This window comes from Cucurbita maxima, unplaced genomic scaffold (assembly GCF_002738345.1).
Source record: "Cucurbita maxima cultivar Rimu unplaced genomic scaffold, Cmax_1.0 Cma_Scf00009, whole genome shotgun sequence".
NCBI classification, from domain to species: domain Eukaryota; kingdom Viridiplantae; phylum Streptophyta; class Magnoliopsida; order Cucurbitales; family Cucurbitaceae; genus Cucurbita; species Cucurbita maxima.
Window position 1 is genome coordinate 1,517,545 of NW_019272025.1, and position 25,231 is coordinate 1,542,775.

The window sequence follows — 25,231 nt, forward strand, 5'->3', positions numbered from 1 at the left end:
TACACCAAGTAACCTCCCATGGATGATGCATTGTCTGGCGCACACCATAATTTTCCCACTAGAGAGAGAGCTTTATGAGGTTTCACCTCGACCTAGAAAATCGATTTCAAATTGCGTAGGCAAAGCAAGCTACTCTAAGTCAAAGATTAGAAGAGTAGTCCACACCAGAGATGTGACTTGTTACTTGGCATATCCGCGATGCCAAGAAAGGTTGAACCACCTCCTTTGAACTTAGAGCGGGTCCATGAGTAGTTAGAGAATCACACGATATTTCGAGCACCTAAAATGCTCAGATAGCAATAGAGACTAAGCTCAAACTTTTGAGAGTCTAGAATAAAGCCCTAGAAGGGATAATTTCAAAGCATAGAAGGAGTAATTTCAAAGCATCAATCCATTTTTATATTTTGAATTTTTTATATTTGATTTGTTATGGTATCTTGAACTCATATTCCCATTTGTAATAAATTTAAACCCCATTTGTTATTAGATTAGTTTTGCATTTAATTTTGGTGTGGTTAGGTTGTCTTCCTTAATTTAAATTTTATTAGAATTTCAACTTTTATTTTTATTTGCTTTTGTATTCGTCTTTTTATTACTCATCGCCTGAGATTCGAAGACTCGAAAATTGGGTCATGGCAAGGGTGCTAGAGGTAGGCTTTATAAAACGATGACCCAAGTCTATGTACCTCAAATAGGCTAAGCACTTTAGGATGGTGAATGGTGATCAGAGATCTAGACCTTAGTGCTCCCAGACTAAGAAAACCCAAACGAGCTAGAAGAGAAAGTGATAAAGTGAGATCCGTGTATGAGGTATCATAGATTTCTTAAGAACCTAGTAAACCTCCATGATACCAAAGGATGATTAAGAAAGCTCTTCAAGTCGCTAAAAGTGTGAACAGTATCACTAGAGTCTACGCCTCCTTATCCTCTCAAGTACCTTAGTAGTGTTATCAGTGACCTATGATAGGTCTAATACCGCCCCCTACAAAACAGTAGGTCTACCGTTTATTAAGCTAGGCCTAAGTCAATAGGATAGTATGTTGAGGCAACTAAGTGCCATCACTTTATGGAAATGGGTAGGGACTCCTGAACAAGTCCTTCATGCTATAAACCTATACAAGAGGGGGCAAGGGAATACATAGTGGGTTACTAAAAACTCTCTCTTCTCTAAAATATTTAGGTATTTTTATTCTAAAATATTAACTATAATAAATATACAATGTACTCAAACTATTATTCTGCTCGACTTCATTGCAATTATCCTCTGCTAATGGCTATCAACTTCATCAACCAATTGTTCCACATTCGTCGAGGCATCAAACTCTGCCATAAATCTTTCCATGGCTAAGGCAGGCAAGCACAGAGGCACCATAATTCCCTTTTCTCCATTTTTATTCATGAACGGTATACAAAAGCTTATCGTTCCAGGGATTGTTCCAAGCCCTCCTGTCGTAAGTCCTCCATAAATGGCCTTTCCCCATCCAAAGTCCACCTCTTCAAAACCAACCCTCCTTAGGTCCGATACTATGTATGGCCAACCTGCAGTGGAAAGGGACCGTCCTTTCATCACTACAAGATCCAACAAAGACTTTACGTACTCATTCGTCACCTTAGCCTTAGCCTTCCTAATCAATTCAACGGCATAACCTAGTGGGTTACCACAAAGATTTGCGACTGTGGTGAGTTCTGCCGGAAAAACCAAAACATTACCGTAATATCCTAATGGTAAAGAGTTGATCTTGGAGCGAAGATTTACGGGGCAAAGAAAGCACACTTCCTCCTCTGGGCTAAGTTGAAGGACTATGGTTCGGAGGCGCCAAACATAAGCTGCAATGAGCTCGAAGAATGAACAATGGCGAAGGTGGGCGGGTAAGGTTTGACGAAGGGCTGAGATTTTGAGGGGACTAAAAAATATAAAGCGGTGGGCCATGTTGTCGATTGGAATGGCGGTGTCGTTGGTGACAGGAACTTGGTCGTATTCAGGGTGGCGACAAGTTATTCTTGGAGGGTCCCTTGCAGTTAAGAGAGCTCTTTGCCATATTGGAAAAATTGATGGAGCATAGGCTCCACGAGCTATCTCTGCTATAGCCTTCATGAATTGGACGAGGCCGAAACCATCAGCCATCGTATGATTATAACGAAGAGCAAAAATGAAACCACCACACTTGAGTCGTGTCACCTACATGTGCATGATCAATAAAGAGACAAACTCAAGTGTAGATTTGAACTTTAGACCCTAAGAAATAAATGGTAAGAAGATTTTTTTTTTTTTTTTTTTTCAATGATGAAAAACTATAAAATAAATATTATATTCAAATCTTAAATAAATATGTTATATATACCTGAATGAACAATAATGGAGAATTAACGATACCATCAGAATTTGGAACGTTGTTTATAACATCTTGAAACCATGAAAGTGAAGATGAAAATTGAAGAGCATCTCCAAATTGTCCCAAGGTTACGTCTGCATCTGCTTCAATGAACAAGATTCCTTCACCAGTACATTCTACAAATAACTTTCTACCCGGCCCTTCTCTTAGTCTTCCTGCAAAAGGATAATAAAACACCAACGTCCTTGCAATTGCTTCTTTTATTATCTTCACTGGGTCTCTCCCTTCTAAATTTGGATTATGTTCATAGAAATTTAATAATGGAATTTGAAATCTTAAGTCTTGGTGATCATCCATATCTGAGAGTTGCTTAAATTCATGGGGTGTAGGATTTGCTGGAACAATCACTTCTGATTCACATTTTCGTACTTTGAAGGTAAAGTCAATGGTTGGCATCATTGATATATGAAATAGAGAGATGTGAAAATATAGTGAATGAGTGAGTGTGAGGATGAAAGATGTATTTAAAAGGAGTGGGATGAAGCTAAGAAGTGAATGAATATTGAAAAACCACTCGACACTTTTATTCATATAAGAAAGGTCGAGAGGGTCGATGAACCTGAGAGAAAGATCCTGAACCAATACCTTTTAGTAGATAACAGATAGGAGCAATGACACTTTTCCTGGCACGAAACTTTGCCATTGTGTGGCAGTCACTCCTAACACCTAGTGAGTCAAGTCAATTTGTATTCGCGTCACCTATAGCTAGGTAACGTATACTCAAGCATCTGACCCTATTTGAGAATAAGTTTTAGAAAATGAGAATAGAGAGATTTTTGAAGGCGAGTTTGAAAGTAAGAATGAGAGGATTTTAAAAGTAACGTTATGTAACTATAAGCAAAAGAAAACACGGAACTACGAGATCGCCCCTTTCATTCTGGGGTGACGGAGGGATCGTACCATTCGAGCTTAAATAACATATAATTTTGAGGGTGAGGAGAATTTGACAACTAGTCTCATTTCCCTATGGTACATTTGAGGCGATTTAATTCTGGCAAGCTTAGACGTGATTTTGCTGAACGATCATACAAAATCAAGGAGGAGGAAGAGTTGACAACTAGTCACACCCCTATAGTATATTTTGGGGCGATTCAGATCTTGCAGGCCTAGACATGATTTTACCGCGTAGTCATACAAACAAAAAATACAATATTGAAGCAATACAACATGAAATTAAATAAAGAGTTGGGCGTGCATAGACATGCAAGGTTTTACTAATAGAATTTATTTGTGATATCTAAGCCTCCACACCTATGCAATTATAAAACTAGTACCTTGAAATCTTTATTACTCATAAATTATTAGGATTTATTTTTCATCATTGACTTTTTAGGTTTTTTTAGTTGTAATCTCTCCATTATCTAACCCTCCCAAGGAAATTAAAGACAGGAAGCTTGAAGAGTCTCACATATTACAGCACATTGAGGTTTAGGGTTGGGTAAGCTCCTCTCCTCCACCATTGTTGGACCTCTAAGAAAGCAATAACTTTGATGAAGCCCTTCACTTCAAAATAATGATATCTTTGGATTTTTGGAAAGTAATTGGGTTTTGTTGCAAGGGTTAATCAACAAAATGAATGCAATCAAAACTTATTTAATTGAAGTTATTATTTAAGAACAAAATTAATGGAAGCTACCCTTTTTTACATTAATTTATACCTAATTTGAGGGTTTAATAACTGGCCATTAAAAGTGACCGTCGGAATGCTTGCACTCCACACGACCCAAACTCTCATGGATCGCCAAGCGCTTCACGACACTCCCACCCACCTTCAGCCAACACTCCTAGGCACCCTCGTGTACTTGCAACGAAAAATGGAGAGAAAAATCGAGAGAGAGAGAGAACCCATGCAACATGGTGAATAACCCCACTATTTTATACCTAATTTGAGGGTTTAATAATTGTTAACTAAAAGTTTAGGCGAAATGGTAATTATTTGGCAATAATTACTTATTGACTATTGGCTATTTCAACAAATAATTAATAAAGGTCAGAAAATATAAACACATGCAATATGGTAGGATCTATCTTTTAACATATCATAGCATGACCTTACGTAGTTTTCTAGTCTGGGGAAGGTTAGACGTGTTGTACTTCATTACATATTGCCCATACGTGCGAGCATGAACCCACCAAGTGAGCTCGCACACCCATAGGGTTTGACCTCGCTAACGGGTTCTTGTCGAACACCATTGAGGGAAAGGGCCCGCATAACATCATGACGAACATAAATGCTGAATTTCATAAGTCGTAGCATCTGCATCCGTACTCGCCCTATTAGAAAAGTATCACAATGCACACGACACCCAAATATGCATGAGATCTCCATAGCTTATAATCATGGAACCATGTATGATGCAAGACAAACCTTCATTTATTTATAACATAATAAGTCTATGAATTATGCTTACAGAATTTCTCTACATTATGAGATACATAACATAGCTTTGAGGGCATGGTCTAAGAAGGTTTAGGCATCATAGATTATCTATTATATAAAAACATTACACAACATAGCAGGATCACAAATAGTATAGATTTATCATAACTTCTCATAGCATAACGTGACGTGACGTGACATGACATAACATAACATTACATTGAATAATATATCATAACTTTAACCTGTGAAGCACACATATGACATGTGCAGGGGCGACATGGTTCATGGTCATACTTGTCCAGGCATAATGTTTAATGGCCACATGCCCATTTCAAACCAGGTGTACATGCTTTCATCTTAAATACCTTTTTACTATTTCATGTTGTGTCAATATGGGGAGTGTATGACTGTTCACCAAGATCATCTTTACACCTGTCATGGCTAAATTGCCCCAAAATGTATTATAGGGGACATGACTAATTGTCTCTTTCTCTTACCCATGTTATATGCTACCAAAGTCGTTGTTGTTGCCTAATCATTTTTAACTTATAACATTACTTTTTTTCCAATTGTTTTCAACGTATTTACTTTCTCTCATTTTTCAAAACATTTCTTTCAAACTCGAGGCTCGAGCATACGCTAACGTTGTCCGCAAAGTTTAAAATTTTCACGACTAATTTATTCACTGGACTAGAACAAGTACCGCACAATTATTGTCCTGCTACCGTAAGAGTGAAATTGTGACACAGGACACACGTCATCATCTATAATGCAATTCATCCAACCAAGCCAATAATAGAGCCACTTATTTGATTGACATAAACGTTATCACATTACTTCCTTCATTCCTTTCACCACTTCCCATTTATTTTTCAGATTATTCCCATCAGAAACAGTAATCACGACGCCCTTTCAACTTTCTCCATTGTCCTCACTATCAATTCTCCAATCTTACGAACATCATTTGCAAAATTAATGAGTGTTTTCTTTTGGGATGCTTATCATCAATGCTCTGCTTTTCAACTCAGAGATAACATCATCAACGCCTATTTTGATACGAATGTGTAAATCCATCACACTTACATCAACGCCTATTTTTGAATCTCACACAAGCTCTACAACTATCAATCTAAAATGGTAGTTAGAATGCTAGAAACTACTCAAGAATAAAAGACCAAGGTCCTCAAACTCAAAAACTCAAGAAACTCCTAAGACCTCCCACGATACAGCATGTTCATGGCTCAGACTGCATCGCTTGGAATGTAAGAAGTCTTGGATGTAGGTTTTTAAACTACACTGCTTAGAATGTATAAAGCCTTGAGCATAGGTATTCAGACCATACCGCTTGGAACATATGAAGTCTTGGGCATAGGTATTCAAACTATGCCACTTGGAACATATGAAGTCTTGGGCATAGGTATTAAGACTCTATTGTAGGGAATGCATGAAGCTCTAGATGCAGGATCAGACTACACACTTTAAACATAAGAAGCCTTGGTTATAGGTTTTCGGACTACACTGCTTGGATCATAAGAAACCTTGAGCATAGATATTCAGATTATACCACTTGGAATACATGAAGCCTTAGGCATAGGTTTTTAGACCATATCACAGGGAATGCATGAAGTCATGGATGTGGGTTCAAACTATGTCACGAAACGCATGAAATCTTGGACGTAGGTTAGACAGTGTCGCTTGGAACATATGAAACCTTGAACACAAGTTGCCAGGTTCATGACTAGTACTGTAAATCCTAGGAGGAGTGTCTTGGAGAACAGTAACAAGAAATTAGAAAGTAATCAAGTACGAGACAACATCCTAGCAATCCTTACAAGTATTACTTGCCTAAAGTCAATATGGTAACTTACTTGGATGAAGTGTGTTTTTCCGAGCTAGCTTTAGCTTTTCCACATGTTGGAGGCTCCAAAATTTTCTATATTTATCTGGTAGGTCCTAATTCAAGTTATAATAGGGTTAGTACCAAAATTGGAGCGAAAACAGTCGAACGCGGGTCAGGTCAAACAAACCGAAAAAGAGACCTCACGCCCAAGTCATGCAACCGTGAGGAGCTACAAGGGCTAATTATGCGTGAATTTCATGCGCTCGTGCATGCGAAAAGAAAGTGGTGTACTCACGGGTTCACAGGTTTTTGGGTTGGTCAAGTCAATGCAAGGTCCGCAGGTTCTCAGATGGTTTTTTTCATTTTTCCTTGCGCTAATGCGTGCGCAAATTACTAGTTGACACGTGTCCACTCTCTCAAACAGTGCGCAAGTTCGAAGCCCATTCCCAATGAATGTGTTCAAATTTTTCAAGTTTAATTTCATCGCGGTTAATAGTGCTTTCTTATTTTCGTTTGATTTTCATAACTCTCTTTAGTAACTCGAATCAACTTGGTTTCTTCACCAAAATTATGGAGTTTTAAGCCATCCTTATAAAAGTATTTTTTCATGAAGGCTTTACCCACCCACCTTTGCCATTGTTCCTCCTTCGAGCTCATCTCAATCTATGTTTGGCACCTTGATACCAATACCCTTCAACGAGGAGGTGTGCTTTCTTAGACCTTTATAAAAATGTAATTCTATTTTTGAACTTTTTTTAAAAAAAACTTTTAAATAATTGAGCCAAAGCTTTAAAATAATTGCAACTGCCATTGAATGTTCACATTCAACTACTTTCTGACAAATCTTCCTTGAATTGGAGAAGAAATAATTATGAAATTTCTAACAAAGTCCTTACATACAAAACATTGACTCTATTGATGAAATACCCATAACTGTTCCTTCCTTACTTCTGAAGTGACACAAATATCTTTAAAAATGTTGTTACAAAGGTGTGAAAACGGAAACAGAGTACGATGGTTGTTAGAACAGGACAAGAAACTGCCATTACAATGTCTGGTCGCTCCCCTCTTCATTTCCCATTCAAGAACTTTCAATTCCTTCCCCCATTTCTCCCTCTATAAATTCCTCACTTGGCCTCTCACAAATCACACTCAATTCTCTGCAATCCTTCTTCTAATTCAATGGCGCCGCCTTCCTCCCCTGCTCTTCTCTTCCATGTCCGAAGGTCCCCGCCGGAGCTCGTCGCTCCAGCAAACCCCACGCCTCATGAGTTCAAGCAGCTCTCCGACATCGACGACCAAGAGGGCCTTCGATTTCAGATCCCTGTAATCCAATTCTACCGCCATGACCCACGCATGGCCGGGCGAGACCCAGCGATGGTTATAAAGAACGCGATTGCCAACACGCTTGTGTTTTACTACCCTTTTGCGGGTCGGCTGAGAGAAGGGCCTGGCCGGAAGCTCTTCGTGGAGTGTAATGGAGAAGGGGTTTTGTTTATTGAAGCGGATGCGGATGTACGCTTGGAGGAATTTGGGGATTCGCTTCAGCCACCATTTCCATGTCTGGAGGAGCTTCTTTTTGATGTCCCTGGCTCTAATGGTGTTCTCAATTGCCCGTTGTTGCTGATTCAAGTGACACGGCTTAAGTGCGGTGGGTTTATATTTGCGCTGCGTTTGAATCATACTATGAGTGACGCCTTTGGTCTTGTCCAATTCATGATGGCCGTCGGCGAAATGGCTCGTGGGGCGAGTACTCCGTTGGTGCGGCCGGTATGGCAAAGGGCGCTGTTAAATGCGAGAGACCCACCTGAAGTGAGGAGTGTTCATCGCGAGTATGATGAAGTAGCTGACATTAATGGCACTATAATCCCGCTTGACGACATGGCGCATAGCTCATTTTTCTTTGGCCCATCAGAGATCTCTGCAATTCGCAAGGCCTTACCGACCCACCTCCGACAATCCTCCTCCTTCGAGATCCTCACAGCCTGTCTCTGGCGCTGCCGCACCATATCCCTTAACCCAGATCCAGAGGAGGAAGTGCGAGTGCTCTGTATTGTAAACGCCCGTTCTAAATTCAACCCACCATTGCCATTGGGGTATTACGGCAACGCGTTTGCTTTTCCGGTGGCTGTCACCACGGCAGGGAAGCTTTGTGGGAACCCAATTGGGTATGCTTTGGAATTGGTTCGGGAAGCGAAGGCGGCGGTGACAGAGGAGTATATGAAATCTGTGGCGGATCTTATGGTGGTGAAAGGGCGGCCTCATTTCACTGTGGTCAGGTCGTATCTTGTGTCAGATGTGACGAGGGCTGGGTTTGGAGAGGTGGACTTTGGGTGGGGGAAGGCTGCGTACGGCGGACCGGCGAAGGGAGGCGTCGGAGCTATCCCCGGCGTGGCAAGCTTTTATATACCATCCAAGAACAAGAAGGGAGAAAAGGGGATTTTGGTGCCTCTGTGCTTGCCTGCTCCAGCCATGGAAAGATTTGTGGAAGAACTTGATCGTTTGTTGAAGGTGGGAGAAGCCATTGGGGTTGAAAATCAGCTGTTGTTCATCACTTCTGCTCTCTGAAAAACTTGTAATTTATGATTTTTTTTGGGTGATTTGGAGATTATTATGGTCAACAAATTTCCAAATATCAAATAAATTAGGTTTTTAATTTAATCCAATTGTAAGTTTTTGTTACCGGGATTTTGGATTCTAGGACCAACCAATACGAAAAACGTCTTGTAGGGTAAAATCGAGATTGAAGGGACAAAATATTGTTCAGAACTGATAATAGACCTATAACTCCCCACGGACCGAATTAGGTCCGTGGAGAAAGTCTAGGCCAAGGTTGGAATAATCTTTTTCCTCGTGAGAATTACTTTGGTCCTATAACTCCACATGACTGAATTAGATCCGTGGAGAAAGTCTAGACTAAGGTCGGGGACAATCCTGTTCTCTCATGTGACCTATAACTCCCCACAAACCGAATTAGGTACATGGAGAAAGTCAAGCCAAGTGGAAACAATCACGTTCTCTCATGTAGCCGGCTTGTTGTTGATAGATATTTTATTTTCTTAAACATATTTTTCTTCTCTTGAAATCAATATAAAAAGGAAAAATATACTTTGTTAGGTTGTCGACCGATATTTTATTTTTTCAACATATTTTTCTTCGAATCAATATAAAAAGGAAAAATAAAACATTTAATTCAATCCTCTAGTAAATATATTATTAATAATTTGTTTAATATTAAAAAAAAATCTAAGTATATATAAATTCTTTTTAGAAAAACATTTTTGAAAAAAACCAATAATTTGTTTATTTTTTTTTTTTTATAAATAAATAAGAAGTATTTACAAAATTTGAGTTAGTTTAAAATTTATTTTTGAAAAAGCATATGAATTATCCTAAAAATGGCTTTGTAATTAACTAAATATTCTTTACTAAAAAATATATAATTAATAAAATAAAATTTAAATTAACACAATTATTAAATTAAAGCATTTTTTAAAAAAAAAATAATGAAAGATATAAAAATATTTTTATTTAAAGGTTTGTTTGGATGGTAAATATTATTTTATTATTAAATTTGCTTGTAATTAAATAATCATTAAGTGAAGTCGACGTTTTTATTAAACTCTTAAAAGTATAAATAGGTTTGTTAATGTATTCTCTAGCAAGCCTATCGCAAGTGCATGCTTACGTTCTCGAAAGTCGATGAAAAAAAGGATTACGGATATTATCGTGGGTTTACCTATCTATATATTATATAACTAGAGACATAATTTATGATGGTATGAACTTACAATACGTGTACCGTGTACATGAGATGATTTAAATTCCTTATCAGAAAAATTTAGAACATTCAATACAGAGTTTGGTTGATCGCTCTTAAGCTCATCTTAACGGAGTTTGTTTCACCTACGACATTCAATACATTCAAGAAGTAGATCATAAAACTCGTCTATAGAGCTACAACTTATCTTAGCTACCGATGATTATAGGTTGAAGAATTTGGATTTGTGGACTGGGTTGACCGCATTGATCATGTTGATTGGATGTTGGGTCTCAAGTTTCGTGGATTGGATCCGACTCAAGACAACTCCTTGAACATTTTACGTGAATTCATGACTCCTAAATGAAGCGGGAATAGTTGCTTTAGAAACTTGGAATGAATGAATCTAAAGCAATCAGAACTACGTGATTCTCATGTCTGTGCTCTATTCTTCGTCTTCAAAAATACCTTAAATTTTAAAGTGACGGAAAAACACCTTAATTGACGAAAATACTAATTTCAATTAATTAATGAAATTTTGAAGGTGTTTACACAAAAATTATCTTCCATCATCCATCCCTTTTTAAATTTTAGAAATGAAATGTTTTGTAAAATATATATTGTTTATGCATATATTATTATCCTTCTAATTTATTTCAATAATGATTATTATGTATTTTAAAAATTCTTAAATTACCAAAATCACGTATTTACAAAATGTTCGAAGACTTAATTAATACAAATCTCAAACTTCATGAATCAAAACTTTAGTTTACCCGTTTTTGAGATGAGAAGCTAGGATTTTTATTTTTAGGCCAAATCTAGAAGAAATGTTACACGCGATCGAAGTTATACATAATCGTATTTTAATATCTCTTCACGATCATAGTTCAAGTCTTATATGATCTCACTACATAAGATTGTTGTTCATATTTTTTCCCGATATCACATTTCCAATTAATTCTTTGTTCGGTCATGTATACTTATAATAAATGGACTTCATGTATTTTCGTCATTCTTACTTCATATCAAAGTTGTATATAATCGTGCTAATGATAGTTTTGGTCTTATATGAAGTAAAAAATATATATATGAAAATAATAAACGTATTTTTCTTCTCTAAACTGTGTTTAAAGTGCTTCATCCAGTATCATGTTGCTTGGTATTAATCTAAATCAGTATTCTTTTCCTATTATCTCAACTTTAATATTTCATTTAGATTCTAAATGTACGTGAGTTTTCTTATAATAACTGATATGAACCAAGAGATATCAATCATATAATATGCTTCAATGAAGAATGAAGAAAATATTGTTGAAATTGTCAAAAGATATTTCAATTCATGACACATTGAAGAAGAATGAAGTTTCATGTTCTAAATTTGGGGTGGATTACATTTTGAGTAATTTAGAGTTTTATATTTCATTAATGTATTTTAATACTTTTTATTTACTTTAGGTTACAATTACATCAGGGTTAATTATAGTCATTAAGTATGAATGTTACAACTCTTGGAATACCTTTAATAGTTTCATTTTGAATACCTTTAATAGTTTCATTTTGAGACTATATAAAACCATGTATGTTGTATTTGTAAGTAGACTTGGAAAATATAGTAAAAGAAGTATTTGTGCTCTTCTTTGGCCAATGGCTAAGTTTATTTGCAATTCTATGTAGTTTAAGTTGTATGTAGAATCATTCAAGCTCGACATGATCAATCTTGCTTGTGGAGTGATTCGAATCTCAAGCAAGTGTTCTTGCCTTGAGATATTTGATCAACAAGAATCATTCAAGCTAGACATGATCGATCTTGCTTGTGGAGTGATTCGAATCTCAAACAATGTTCTTGTCTTGAGATATTCGATCACAAGGTAATCAGAATCTTACTCCCCTTATAGTGGTTTCCTATCTTATCAATAGCATATCTCTTTATATTAACAAATTTGGTCAAGAGACTAAATCGAGAGCTTTTAAAATATTAAGGGTAAAATTGAGATCGAGAAAATATTATTCAGAAGTTCTTTCCACATGTATATACATACATACATACATATATACATACATACATACATATATACATATATATATATATATATATATAGAATGAAAAATAAATAAATTGCAGGCCACACAAAGCTGGACCCAAGATCTATTCCAACCAATAGGATCTCAGTTTCCCATATCCTTAATGCTCAAACATTTTCCTCTCAATATTTTTTTCCTATTATCTTTTTATTTTTATTTTTATTTTTTCCATTTTCTCCTTCTTCTTTCCATGAATTTTTTAATTAAAAAAAATTGATGGTATTCATGAAGCCAGCAACAACAGCAGCAAACCATTCGGTCTTGGATTCATCGTCTCTCTCTCTCTCTCTCTCTCTCTCTCTCTCTCTAGAGTTGAGGAGTGAAGACTCCATTGTCTTCCTCCATTTTTGAGGTACTTAATTGATGCACTCTTTCATGTTTCAATTCATTCAATAATTTCTGTTTCGGGGTTCTGTAGTTTTTGCTGTTTCCATGTTGATTTGTAGTGACTGAAACTCAATCTGGATATCATTTTCCTACACCCATTTTGTTCTTATAAGTTCTTGTCCACTTTATTTTCTTTGATTGTTTGTAGATTTCAGGTGGGAATTTAATCCACTTTCTACTCTGTTTCATGAATTTAGGGCTGTTTGTGGCTCTGGGGAAGCAAATAGACTTGGAAGTTTTGATTTGGTGTTCTTTGATTTTGTGTTCATCGTGTGATGATTAAGAGTTTTGTGCACAAGAAGAAGAGAAGCCATATGATATGATGGCAACAACAACTGCAATAACTGGGCTTGGTGCAGCCAAGAGGCTGTTGAATTCTTCGTCCTATTATTCTGATTTCACAGAAAAGGTTTTGTATGCCAATGACCACAGGATTGGACAAACCCAGGTTTCCCCTACAAAGAGTGTGGTAATAACAGCAAGAAGTTCGCCTAACTTTTCTCCGAGAAATCAGTCGTCGAATCGGCACGTGCACTGCATCAAAGCTGCACCTTCTTCTCCAACTGCAGAGCCAGGGCTTCATAATAGCACAATCTGGGAAGATGAAGAAACTGATCTGAAATGTACTGTGGAGGTTCTTCTTTTGCTGCAAAAGTCCATGTTGGAGAAGCAATGGAATCTATCTTTCGATCAAACCGTGTTGGCCGATGCGCCGAGAGGAAAAACACAGAAGAAAGTACCTGTCACTTGTTCTGGTGTGTCTGCACGACAAAGGAGAATGAGTTCTAAGAGGAAAATACAGAGCAAACATGTTCTTATGGCTCAGCCAAGAATCAGCAAACAGTTAAGGCCTACCATCAATTCTGAGCTATTACAAAATCGATTAAAGGGGTATGTGAAAGGTTTATTAAGTGAAGAGCTGCTTTCTCATGCTGAAGTTGTACGCCTTTCGAAGAAAATCAAAGTCGGTCTTGCATTGGAGGAGCGTAAAACCAGGTCAGCACATTCTTCTTATTCAGAGTTTCATAGATTACTTCAAGCTTTATAACTGCTCAAGCCTATGGCTAACAAATATTGTCTTCTTTGGCCTTTCCCTTTTGGGTTCACCCTTTTAAAATGAGTTTGCTAGAGAGAAGTTTCCACACTACAAGAATGCTTCGTTCCCCTCTCCAACCGATATAAAATCTCACAATCCAACCCCCTTCGGGGCCCCGCGTCCTCGCTGGCACTCGTTCCTCTCTCCAATCGATGTGGAATCTCACAATCCACCCCCCTTCAAGGCATTCTCGCCAGCACTCGTTCCTCTCTCCAATCAATGTGAGATCTTACAAATCCACCCTCTTTCGGAGCCTAACGTTCTCGGCACACCGCCCGGTGTCTAGCTCTGATATCATTTGTAACAACCAAAGCTCACCGCTAGTAGATATTGTCCGTTTTGGCCCATTACACATCGCCGTCAAGCTCACCGTTTTAAAACATGTCTACTAAGGAGAGATTTCCACACCCAAGGAATACTTCGTTCCTCTCTCCAACCAATGTGGGATCTCACAATATTTATGTATACAATTGAGTAATAGTAGTAAATAGTATTATTCCTACTTGGATGGCCTCAGGGTGGGATAAAACCATTCAACACCAACTCTTTTTAGGCCATTTTCTTCCCATGATTAGTCTTGTCCTAACTGAACTGATGTGAAAAAGAAACCCATCATATGTTTATATGCTTCTGTTACTCCATTGTCAAAACTGATGCTCTATCATGAACTTCACATTTTGTTCTCCCTAACATCTGTAATGAACCTCAGACTAAAGGAAAGATTAGGATGTGAGCCCTCTGAAGACCAACTAGCAATATCACTCAAGATTTCCCGTGCCAAATTACGGTCAAGTGTAATGGAATGTTCATTAGCAAGAGAGAAGCTAGCAATGAGCAATGTTCGTTTGGTTATGTCTATTGCGCAAAGATACGACAAAATGGGGGCTGAAATGGATGACTTAGTTCAGGTGAAGAGCTTATGACAGCCCCTACAGCTAACTCTACACCTATTAGCTTCCCTGTAATTGAAGAGTTTGTTCATGACTAATGTAGGGTGGCTTAATTGGACTTCTCCGTGGGATTGAGAAGTTTGATTCTTCAAAGGGGTTTAAAATCTCAACCTATGTTTATTGGTGGATACGCCAGGTGAGCAAACAATTAACTTCTGTATCATGAACACATGGAGATCAAACATGTTGATTTGCCAAGAATAAAAGGAGAGATGAAATGGATATTTGAGCTTAAATCAGTTAATGTAAGCATCTTAACTTGGAGAATGCATACCATGTTATAGCACGCATTGACAGCAGTTGAATGTCTTCATCCATGTGCAGGGTGTTTCAAGAGCATTAGTTGAGAATTCAAGAATGCTAAGATTGCCGACTCATATGCATGAAAGATTAGGATTGATTCGCAACGCTAAAGTTAGACTGCAAGAGAAAGGAATCACTCCATCAATTGATGTAAGTGGATAACTGTTATAACACTAGCAAAATATTGCTAAACACTTCTTACTGACGTTAAAGACCGCAAACTTAGACTAAGATGAACTGTAACAGCTCAAGCTCACCGCTAAGAGATATTGTCCTCTTTGGACTTCCCCTTTCGGGCTTCCCCTCAAAGTTCTTAAAATGCGTCTACTAGGAAGAGATTTCCACACCCTTATAAATAATGTTTCACTCCTCTCCAACCAACCGATGTGGGATCTCACAATCCACCCCCCTTTAGGACCCAGCGTCCTCGCTGGCGCTCGTTCCCCTCTCCAATTGAAGTGGGATCTCACAATTCATCCCCCTTTGGGGCCCAGCGCCCTCATTGGCACACCGCTCTGTGTCCACCCCCCTTCGGGGCTCAGCATCCTTGCTAGTACACCATCTAATGACTAGCTTTGATACCAACTGTAACGACCCTAGATTTTTTTTACTAACCTAAAGTTGCTACCATATACATAATGTCACCGTTAGTGCGGAAATAATCATTTGAAACGTATTTATAGAACATTGGACTTGCATGTTTAATAAAGTCTTTGAAACAAAACGGAAAAATGAAAATAGACCTGAGTAAAAATAAAACAGAAATACCTATACTAACCTACATGAACTTTGTGAACTTTGGGATTTCCTTAACACTTGTCTATTTGTCTCAGAGGATTGCAGAATCCCTAAACATGTCCAAAAAGAAAGTCAAGAACGCCACAGAGGTACTACAAATTTCTAATAAACCATTCACTGAGCTTTATCCTAATGAATCTCTGTTTTCATTTTCCTTATTAAGCCAACCAATCATCTCTTTTAGGCAATAAGCAAGGTGTTCTCGCTAGACCGAGAGGCATTTCCTTCATTAAATGGTCTTCCAGGCGAAACTCATCATAGTGTAAGACTTGAATAGAAACTCTGTTTCTTCAAACATAACATGTTTTTCAGAACTTTGGTCTAAATTTTTGGCATTGCTTGAATTCCTTTGTTTTCGCAGTATATTGCAGATAACTGCCTCGAGAACAACCCATGGCATGGAACGGACATATGGATTCTGAAGGTAAATTAATCGACCACAAAACCAAGAAAATAGACTTAAAAGAGTGAAAAACTATACTATTTTCATCAATATAAAGTGAAGAATGATGAGTTGTCTGCTAATACACTGAAAAATATTGGCAGGCTGAGGTTAACAAACTCATAACTACGACACTTGGGAACCGAGAAAGAGAGATAATACGCCTTTACCACGGTCTGGATAATGAGTGTCTGACATGGGAGGAAATAAGCAAACGGTAAGCCAAAGAAACTTAATCGAGCAAAATGTCGATGATGTTCCAAGTTAGCTGACAAAATGCACTTTGTGGTCTGAGTTTTTCAGCATAGGGTTGTCCAGAGAAAGAGTAAGACAAATTGGACTAGTGGCGTTGGAGAAACTAAAGAAGGCAGCCAAGACAAGGAAGATGGAAGCCATGTTGCTTAAACATTAATGTGTTAAGAACATATAATTACAATAGAGACCATCCATTGTCTATTGTGTATATATACAGAAAGAGATTTTGGGGTTGATTGATGTTGCCATCTACTAAATGTGAATAAATTTTTTTGCGAAATTTGATTTTGAGCCATGTTGTCTTAGTGGTGTCATGATCCTGCACAATCTATTGTAAAAGTATTCTCCCAACTATTAGGAACACTTCAATCATCAAATTTTCTGAGCAGCACACAATAAATCCACAAGGGAATACTTTGCTACCAGTTTCCCAACATTACAGAAGTAATGTTACAATACTCAATATCTTACTACTTTGCTACCATTTTCTAAGTACAAAGGTAGGTAGCTTACTTCTCACTAACCCTACAATACTCGATATCTACCCAAATATCGGGATTTCCCAAAATTTCCTACCAACGTGGCTGACGAAGTGCTAACTAACAAACTTAATATTATTTTCCATCCACCCATTAGTTAAAAGTGACCTCCAGTTAATCAGCCTATATAACACAGTACCTGTAACTTTCTCAAACTTAATGCGGTTTCTATATATATATATATATCAGGTTTGTAACCATGATCATCCAGAGAAGAAGTATTCAATAGGAAGGATATAAGGATAATGAACCAATATAAATCAAAATAGATTTTCTGTAAATAAAAGCACAATATAACAAGAAGCCAGAGATTTGAATTCAGAAAGCATCTAACCAAGTTATTAATTGAAGCATCTACACAAATAAAATGTATATAATGCTAGGAAACTTCAATTTCCATTACATTTTTCTTTTATGTCTGATATTATTTGAATTTTTGCAACAATTGCGCACACTAAGAAGCAAAGATTCAATATAACTCAGAAGAAAGAAAGAAGGAACGCAAAAAGACGTTAAGACAGAGATGGTTAAGAAACATGTTAACATAATACACATGTCAATGCTAAACAAAGCTTGATGCAAAAATTTAGATATACATATTTCAATTACAATTGCAAGACTCATTTTAAACAAAGTTCAGAATTATAATTTTTAATTTTTAGTACAACATTCTCCAGTTCAGACAACAAAATAAAGTTAAATGTTAAACAAAATAAATAGCAAGCATCAAAAACAAAAAAAGTCTCACGATTTGACACACCAATCTATTTGAAATGGTTATCATCCCTTCCATCGGCTCATTCCCAGATAATTTTTCTCATGCATCTATCAGTATATTGACAACTTCGCTGGGAATTCTAAAGTGGAAGCGCACACTCCCCTCCCCCCCCACACACACACACACAAAAAAAAAGCGTTCCCTACTTTTGTCTCTAATTTTGAGATGTCTTTTCTCCTGCATCAGAACAGCATATAAGGGACAGAAGACCCATCATTAACACAAATTCAAAACTGTAATCCATCATTCTATTGTTCTTCATAAAACCAGAGCTTGCACCCCCCTGCAATCACCCCAGTTGCATACACCTTATAACAATTGTGGCTATTCCTAGCCAGTTCCAGAAAGTAACCTCTTTCATTACTATACCTCTCCAGCAAAGAACAAAGCATTAGGTTCATAAGTTTTTAGGAAGAACATAGTGCTCGTTTTGGATATCAACATCTATAGTGCTTCTTGATTCAGAAAAGCTACTTTTAATCTAAACTCTCATTAAATTCCCTTTATGACTGCCTATTAAACCCCATCTTTAGCCTCTAATCTAAAAAACCTATGTTTCTATTTAAAACATGTTCACTATTTACATGTCAGATCCAATTCCGTATTTAACCATATAATTATCAAGTATTGTTATTGAGACATGAACCAAAAACTAATAAGGAATCAATAAATTTAGAATAAAAATCTTCATCATGAATCACCTTTCAGTAATTTATCTGTACCTATTAAAAACGCAGATGGTGATAGAAGACATCATAGAATTTTATCAGAAAAGCTAGAGATTGAGATTAATTCATGATAAGATAGTAATTCACATAAAAAAGGCAAAATTCAGTACATATTGATGAAAAAAGAATTTTCAGATCATATCTAATGGTGAAAAAGACTTGCCCAGCAATGACTGAGAGATTGAAGCCATACTAACCTTATAGTTTCTCCTATAGTACAAGCAGTCTACATAATCTAAACACTGCTTAAAGTTGCTTCACAACATGAGAAATTCCTTCAAAAAGTTATGCCAAGCTTACATCTACCGTCTCTTTGCTGTAGAACTAGTGTGCATGTCCAGTAATCGTTCAAGGGATACTAGGGACCATGATTCCTCAGTTTGGGCATACACTTTTTGATTTAGAGCGTCGACTATTATGCTTACATTTCCAAAGCCATATATCTGGTGCCCATTGTGCATTCTTCCAGGTTTGGGCTTAAAGAGCAAACCGTACTGTTGGGCATGGGCCTCAAGTACTTCTTTCAGAGTCATCTCAACTGTACCACCCATACTATCCAAATGAGAAGCATTACCCAATCCAGCTGAGCCTTGTTGTTTAGCTTGTGCAGCAGCTTTCTGCTGAGCTTCAAACTGTCGTTGCTCAAGAACCCGAAGGTAAGAAATATTCTCTTTCAAACCTGGCTGAACTACCTCCATCCCTTCAACGGCTTGATTCATCATATCCAGGCCACAACTAAGCTGGTACCTGATACTTTCATTAGCCAGAAGCTCCTTTGGGAAGAGTTCTTTCCAGCCCATGTACCACTTTGTAACCTCCTCAAAATTTGGATTTGAACATAACCAGTGATACAATACCTGTAGCCACTTGGAGAAGAAGAATTTCTCCATCATATCAACCATGATGTGGATAGGTATGGCAGAAGCCCAACTAGTAACCCAGTAAAAATGATCAAGTTTCTGATTTCCTGGATTTACTTGGAATTCTTGCAAGACAAGCTGCAATTTAGGTACAATAAATCGACACATAAGCTGCTCCCAACTAGCAGAATCAAATACAGCTTTCCAAGGTGATAATATAGTATAGGCAGAAGCATCACTCGGGTGCCAAGCACCAAGAACAAAACTCAACTTTGTACGTATGACCTGATACATACCCTCCAGCTTATGCCCTAACAATGGCAGCCATGGATGTACCCACATGTGGATAGGAACAGGATCTCGCTGAGGTTCCCACAAATCTACTGCACTTGCAAGTTTCGGCATGACAACATTGTCCAATACAGTATGAAGGACTGAAGGAGGCAGCAATTTTTCCCAAGACTCTAAGAACCGAAGCATTGGTTCAGGATCCCTAGCCTGCCAAGTATTTATGCCAGAGATTCGTACGGCAGGTAGCACGACTTCTGAAACCAGGAGAGTATAAGGCGATGTCACATCCCAAATGTCAACACAGTCTTCATCTTGAAGCAGAGTCTTCCACAACAATATCACTTCTAACCCATGAGAAGGATTTTGAAGAGGATCCCAGCCCTGAAATACTCTAATAAACAAAGGTAGTGCAAATGAACATGCAATGCAAGACAAGTTACATAACTTGTACTCATCACCAAATTTTCTCTGCAAGCCACTGAAGCACTTAGCAAGTCCATCTAATGTCAATGTTCCAGCAGAATTATCTTCTCCTATTCGTTCTATCATGCTCATAATTTCTTCCATACTATCCATCTGCTTCTTCTGACGAGCCAGCTCAATCTCTAACTTTTCCTTCTCTTCCTGTAAGCTCAATGCAGTTTCCTTCTCATTTCTCAAATCTCTATCAATTTTTTGAATATCCAACTCAGCCAAATCTACAATCAACCTCACATTATGCTGAAGCTCTGGCATAGGGATGTCATTTTCTCTGGCTTTCTCTTCAGCGTTCAAGTTCTCTAAATTTGTTAACACCCGCACCTGAGGACCACGCATGTCAAATACCTTTTGAACAACCTCCAATGCCTGGTCCTGCTTGCTAGCCAGTAATTCCTCAGCTGTTAAATATGCTTCTTTCTTCTTTTTAGACCTTACTTGCTTCGACCATAGCCTCTCCTTTGCCTTTGTCGTGGGTTGGGGCAATGTTTTCTCCTCAAGTTCCTGCAAAGCTTGTACCTTAGGTGCCTCTTTGAAGTCATTAAAACCCATACCCATATGCTTAGGCCTCATTTTAGCTTCAATAGGAGCTACAATCCCTTGTTTGTTTTTTCCAAGCCCACCTCCCTTGTATCCCATTTTTTCGAGTAGCTTCAGACCGATGCCCTTGGTATGCTTCTCAAAGGCTCCAACATTCCCAGTGTCAGAATCTTTTCTTCCCCCGGCTACCACTTGACTTTTCTTCTCTATCTGTGATTTCACTCTTTCCCTCTCCCTCCTTTCAGCTCCCTCCTTTATCTTTCTCCCAAACGCAGTGGGCAAAAAGAAGTCATCACCACCTTCATCTCCATCAACAGTAGAACCATTCTCCTTAAACCCATCGAGATTTCTGTCAGCAGTCGAAGAACTAAAACCCAGGCCAGAACCAGACGTGCTAGAGCCCAAGCCAAGGCCAGGCCGGTTATCGTCCACATTCTCAGCATCTCCATCCTTGGAAATCTTATCAATCTCCTGGTTGGGCATGACGGTGCCGGTGGATACAAAATTGACAGGCTTGGTGAGGTCAGGTTTCCTAGACAAGTCGCGGTCCTTGCGGCGCTTCCGAGACGAAAATCCATCACCGTCAGAGTCCGAATCCGACCCAGTCGCAAACACACCATAAAGAACATCATCTTTCGTTTGGGACCTCTTCTCTTTGCGCTTTCGGTAATAAAACTCGCCCCCAATCCATTGGCCATCATCGTAATCATTCTCCATACCAAACCTCTCCATTTCTTGATAATCATCCATCTCCCTCTCTCTCTCTCTCCCCCCTTCTCAACTACTCACGAATTACACACTAATTTCAGAAACAAGAAGAAACTCGAAAATGCCCTGATTTCCTAATTTCGCCCAGGAAAACAGATTATGGCGGCTCCAAAATAACAAAAAGAATTCAAAACAACAACAAAAGAGTGGAGAAGGGATCCCGTCTGAAATTGAAAACCTAGGATGACTGACAATATCAAAAATGATTGATCGAGAAGAAAACCTACTTCAGTAGCTGCGCTTCTTCTTCTTCTTCTTCTTCTTCTTCTGTTCTTCGCTAAAATATTTCGAATTTCGAATTTCGAATTTCGTTTTTTGTTATGAACGTCGGAATTTTGTACCGCCGCCTTCAGCCCATGGCCACTTGCTGCGAAATTGGGTTGAATGTCCTTTTTATTCGATCGATTTGTCAAATTTGCCTTCAAAATTAAAATTTTCCCAAGGAATCCTCCTCCTTAAATTAAAATTAGGTTAAATTTAAAAGCTATTCTACATTAAAAATATTTTAAAAGCTACAAATTTAAACAATAAGTTTTCAAACTACAAAAATATTTAGAAGTCATTTTTATATTTATGAAGTTCGGTTCAATTTATATTATTTACCAAAAAAAATTTAGATATTACTACTTATACGTTTTTGAACTCGAACATTTATCATAGTTCAGTGGCAATTAGCGTGTACTAACCCTATCGATTACAGATTTAAATCATAATAGTAATTAGTATGTACAGACTCTCTCGAAATTGAATATTCTTAATACGTTTTATTTTTTTATCCACAATAACTCGGGATTTAATCTCATAGAGATGATAAATGTTTCGCTTGTAAATTCAATGGGTTGAAGTGCATCTCGATGATATCGAATCGTATTAAAATATCATGAATAACAATATCGAAGCTATCAAATCGATTCATCGTCGAGAATTGAATAGTATAATATAGGAAGATCTTTTATCCATACCGAATTCCAATGAAATGGGATTCCTGATGCAATTAAGAATTTCTGAATTTTTTGCCTTCTTTTTTTTTCTATAATACTGCCCTCTTGTCCAATGCAATTATCAAATGAAGTCTCGTCACGATCTTTTTGGAGTTAATAAATGAAAATTAATAATGAAAATTGGCATCTAATTCTCCCTTCAATCAGATATGAATACTCCCGTAGGAGTTTCACGACAAAAGCCAAAGCCCCTTATCGAGTTTGAACTGATGATTTACCTCTTACTATGATGTTATTCGACCGCTGCGTTAAAAAGACCTATTTGATTCAATTTCCGAATAAATCACTAGCCACGTGTGTTTGAGTCATAGGTAAAACAATACTGTAGAAGTATAGAATGTTTGAATATTTTTCATATTTATATGTTCAATCTTATGCTTCTGTCACGAGGGATGTCACCTCACCATAAAAGAAAGGTAGGAAATTTCAAGCAACGGTTAAAAAAATAACTCATTTACTTTTCTAAATGCATACAATCGAAATAGTCAGAAAAAGTAAGTGACCTTAACTACGGCAAATATTACATTCACCGATGATCTAATGGAGAAGTGTTTTGTACAAACAAGTTAATTTTAGATTGACTTGTGAAAAGAAAATCGAGCTAGATCTTGAAAAGGGAACTCAGACGAATCGTGTTATACAAATGATAAATTCTAACGTTGAACCACCTTTGGTATATTATATAATCAAGGAGAAAGTTTAATCCAATCTGTAACCTTTGAGCTTATAGTTGTTCGGTTCCGATTGAAGATCCCAACGTATGAGTCTATTAAAGATAACACGAAAACAATCGAATCTATTTAGAAGAGTCTCGCTCGTACCAAAATTATAAGAGAAGAAGTTACACTCAAAAGAAGAAAGGAAAAAGGAAGACAAGGATCTCCCTCGATCTTGGAGACCAATAACTTTACTAGGTTTCCTCCTAAGAAACTTCCACGACAATCGTTCGGAGGAAGTATGTCATTTTGTCAACCTGACAAAATGTGAGGACTTTCCGAAGTGAGACGTGTATTAGCCCCATGAAATTTAAAGTTTTAAAGGACGAGAAAGTATCTAATCGTCATGCCTAACGTTATATTTCATGTCTTACGTTATGTTCCCTTGTCCAGACACCGAAAGTCACCATTCATAGAGTGTTTGAAAGCTTGAAAGTCTGATGTTGAGATTCTAAAAGAAAGTTTCATTTCACCGTAACAAAGATGATGAAGCAAAGAGGTTGAACTTGACATTGACCGAGTGAACGTGAATTTTCCTAAAGAACAAATAGAAGATGAATTCAACCTAAAAACAGACACTTTTAACAACGACAAATTACGACTTCACAACTCATTCAAGATAAGTCAAAGTACTAATAACTTAATTTAAACTAGTAATGGTCCCGATTTGTCAAAGGATTAAAACAAAAGGATCATTACTACGGATTAAAATATAAAAGATAAAGTTTAATAAAATATCATAAAAATACTTCCCTTCATTTTCAACTTCTTCATTCAAAATATCGTCCCTTTCGTGAGGGTTACCTAAAATTATTTCAATCCTCTCCATCCGATCTATCAAGTTATTAATAACTTGATTCAAACGAGTAATGGTCTCGACATGTGCTTCTCTCCACCTAGCTTCATTAATCTTCTCCTCATTTCTCTCGTTTTGGTTCATGATTGTACAAACCGTAGTTAAATATGTTTAGGACCTCACCCGAAAAGTAGGTTATTCGAGAAAGTGACTAAACTATGATCAAAGAACGAATCAAACAAATAAAGAACGAATCAAACAAATAAAGAACTCAAAAATGAATTCAAAAAAGAAATGTTGTTATGATTTTAACTAAATGTCATTAAGGATAAAATATAAGAAAATGATCTAATTTTCTTTTTTAGAGAATTTAGGCAAATTCAAAAGTTATTTTCGAGTTCCAAAATAAAAATATTGAATACAACAATTATAGGTTAAGACGTGAATTCAAGTTTATTTGATAGAATGACTTGGATGTGGATGCAATCTATCGCGATCAAATTTCTAAGAGCTCATTTTTACATATTATTTTGTGGGTATTTATAGTCTTTCTACGAAATAAATCCCAACTCCGTATGTCGTTAGTGGCCATGATTCACAAGTTATTCTCACTATCTTTCAAATGTACATCGTAAGAAGTTATGATCATGATTGACAAGTTACTTCCTACCACCTTTCAAATGTCTCATAAAAAAGAGTTAGAACCATTTGGACATGTAACTTCTCGCTCCAATACTACAGTAGTACAATAATAAGTTGTGAAATTAAAATTATTAATAAAGTTTTCAAATAAATTATTAATCACGTGCTATTTATAGCAACCCAGACTTCATTTCAACTTTTTAAATGTTCATTTCTGAACTACAAATGATCTTTATTGTAACACAGGAAATGAAGATTAAACGTATCCAATTTTCGGATGCTAGTTGAATTTTCTTAGTTTTGAATCGTGTAATAAATGTAGTTTGAACATTTGTAACACTGTATGATCCTTCTCAAATCCTCCTTTACAACTTTGATATGATATTTTCCTTATTCGACGAGG

At 37.2% G+C, this 25,231-nt stretch overlaps 4 protein-coding genes across 7 annotated transcripts; 2 read left to right on the forward strand and 2 right to left on the reverse strand.

Moving 5' to 3' along the window:
- Window positions 1-1,258: 1,258 nt before the first annotated feature.
- On the reverse strand, window positions 1,259-2,924 carry LOC111483989 (benzyl alcohol O-benzoyltransferase-like). Its single transcript, XM_023130400.1, has 2 exons — window positions 2,343-2,924; window positions 1,259-2,179 (listed from the first exon to the last, which is right to left on the reverse strand). The coding sequence occupies exons 1-2, from the start codon at window positions 2,922-2,924 to the stop codon at window positions 1,268-1,270; spliced, it is 1,494 nt and encodes a 497-aa protein (XP_022986168.1). The 3' UTR covers window positions 1,259-1,267.
- A 4,678-nt stretch (window positions 2,925-7,602) lies between these two features.
- Window positions 7,603-9,227, forward strand: LOC111484237 (benzyl alcohol O-benzoyltransferase-like). The gene has a single exon (XM_023130755.1). The coding sequence runs from the start codon at window positions 7,799-7,801 to the stop codon at window positions 9,182-9,184; it is 1,386 nt and encodes a 461-aa protein (XP_022986523.1). The 5' UTR covers window positions 7,603-7,798; the 3' UTR covers window positions 9,185-9,227.
- Window positions 9,228-12,680: 3,453 nt separating this feature from the next.
- LOC111484226 (RNA polymerase sigma factor sigA-like) lies at window positions 12,681-16,997 on the forward strand. 2 transcript variants are annotated; one of them, XM_023130738.1, is made up of 10 exons: window positions 12,681-12,813; window positions 13,046-13,844; window positions 14,654-14,852; window positions 14,938-15,030; window positions 15,219-15,347; window positions 16,031-16,084; window positions 16,180-16,257; window positions 16,357-16,419; window positions 16,542-16,654; window positions 16,741-16,997. In XM_023130738.1, exons 2-10 carry the CDS (start codon window positions 13,168-13,170, stop codon window positions 16,847-16,849), a joined length of 1,515 nt encoding a protein of 504 aa, XP_022986506.1. In that variant the 5' UTR covers window positions 12,681-12,813; window positions 13,046-13,167; the 3' UTR covers window positions 16,850-16,997. The 2 variants fall into 2 exon arrangements, with proteins under 2 accessions (XP_022986506.1, XP_022986507.1); XM_023130739.1 differs by having other exon boundaries at window positions 12,720-12,813; window positions 12,997-13,844.
- LOC111484199 (septin and tuftelin-interacting protein 1 homolog 1-like) lies at window positions 13,533-22,109 on the reverse strand. 3 transcript variants are annotated; one of them, XR_002718463.1, is made up of 2 exons: window positions 18,935-22,109; window positions 13,533-13,609 (listed from the first exon to the last, which is right to left on the reverse strand). XR_002718463.1 is itself a non-coding variant. In XM_023130699.1 (1 exon), exon 1 carries the CDS (start codon window positions 21,653-21,655, stop codon window positions 19,040-19,042), a length of 2,616 nt encoding a protein of 871 aa, XP_022986467.1. In that variant the 5' UTR covers window positions 21,656-22,109; the 3' UTR covers window positions 18,777-19,039. The 3 variants fall into 3 exon arrangements, 1 of the variants encoding a protein (XP_022986467.1); XR_002718462.1 differs by lacking the exon at window positions 13,533-13,609 and adding an exon at window positions 15,230-15,314; XM_023130699.1 differs by lacking the exon at window positions 13,533-13,609 and having other exon boundaries at window positions 18,777-22,109.
- Between the last annotated feature and the right edge of the window lie 3,122 nt (window positions 22,110-25,231).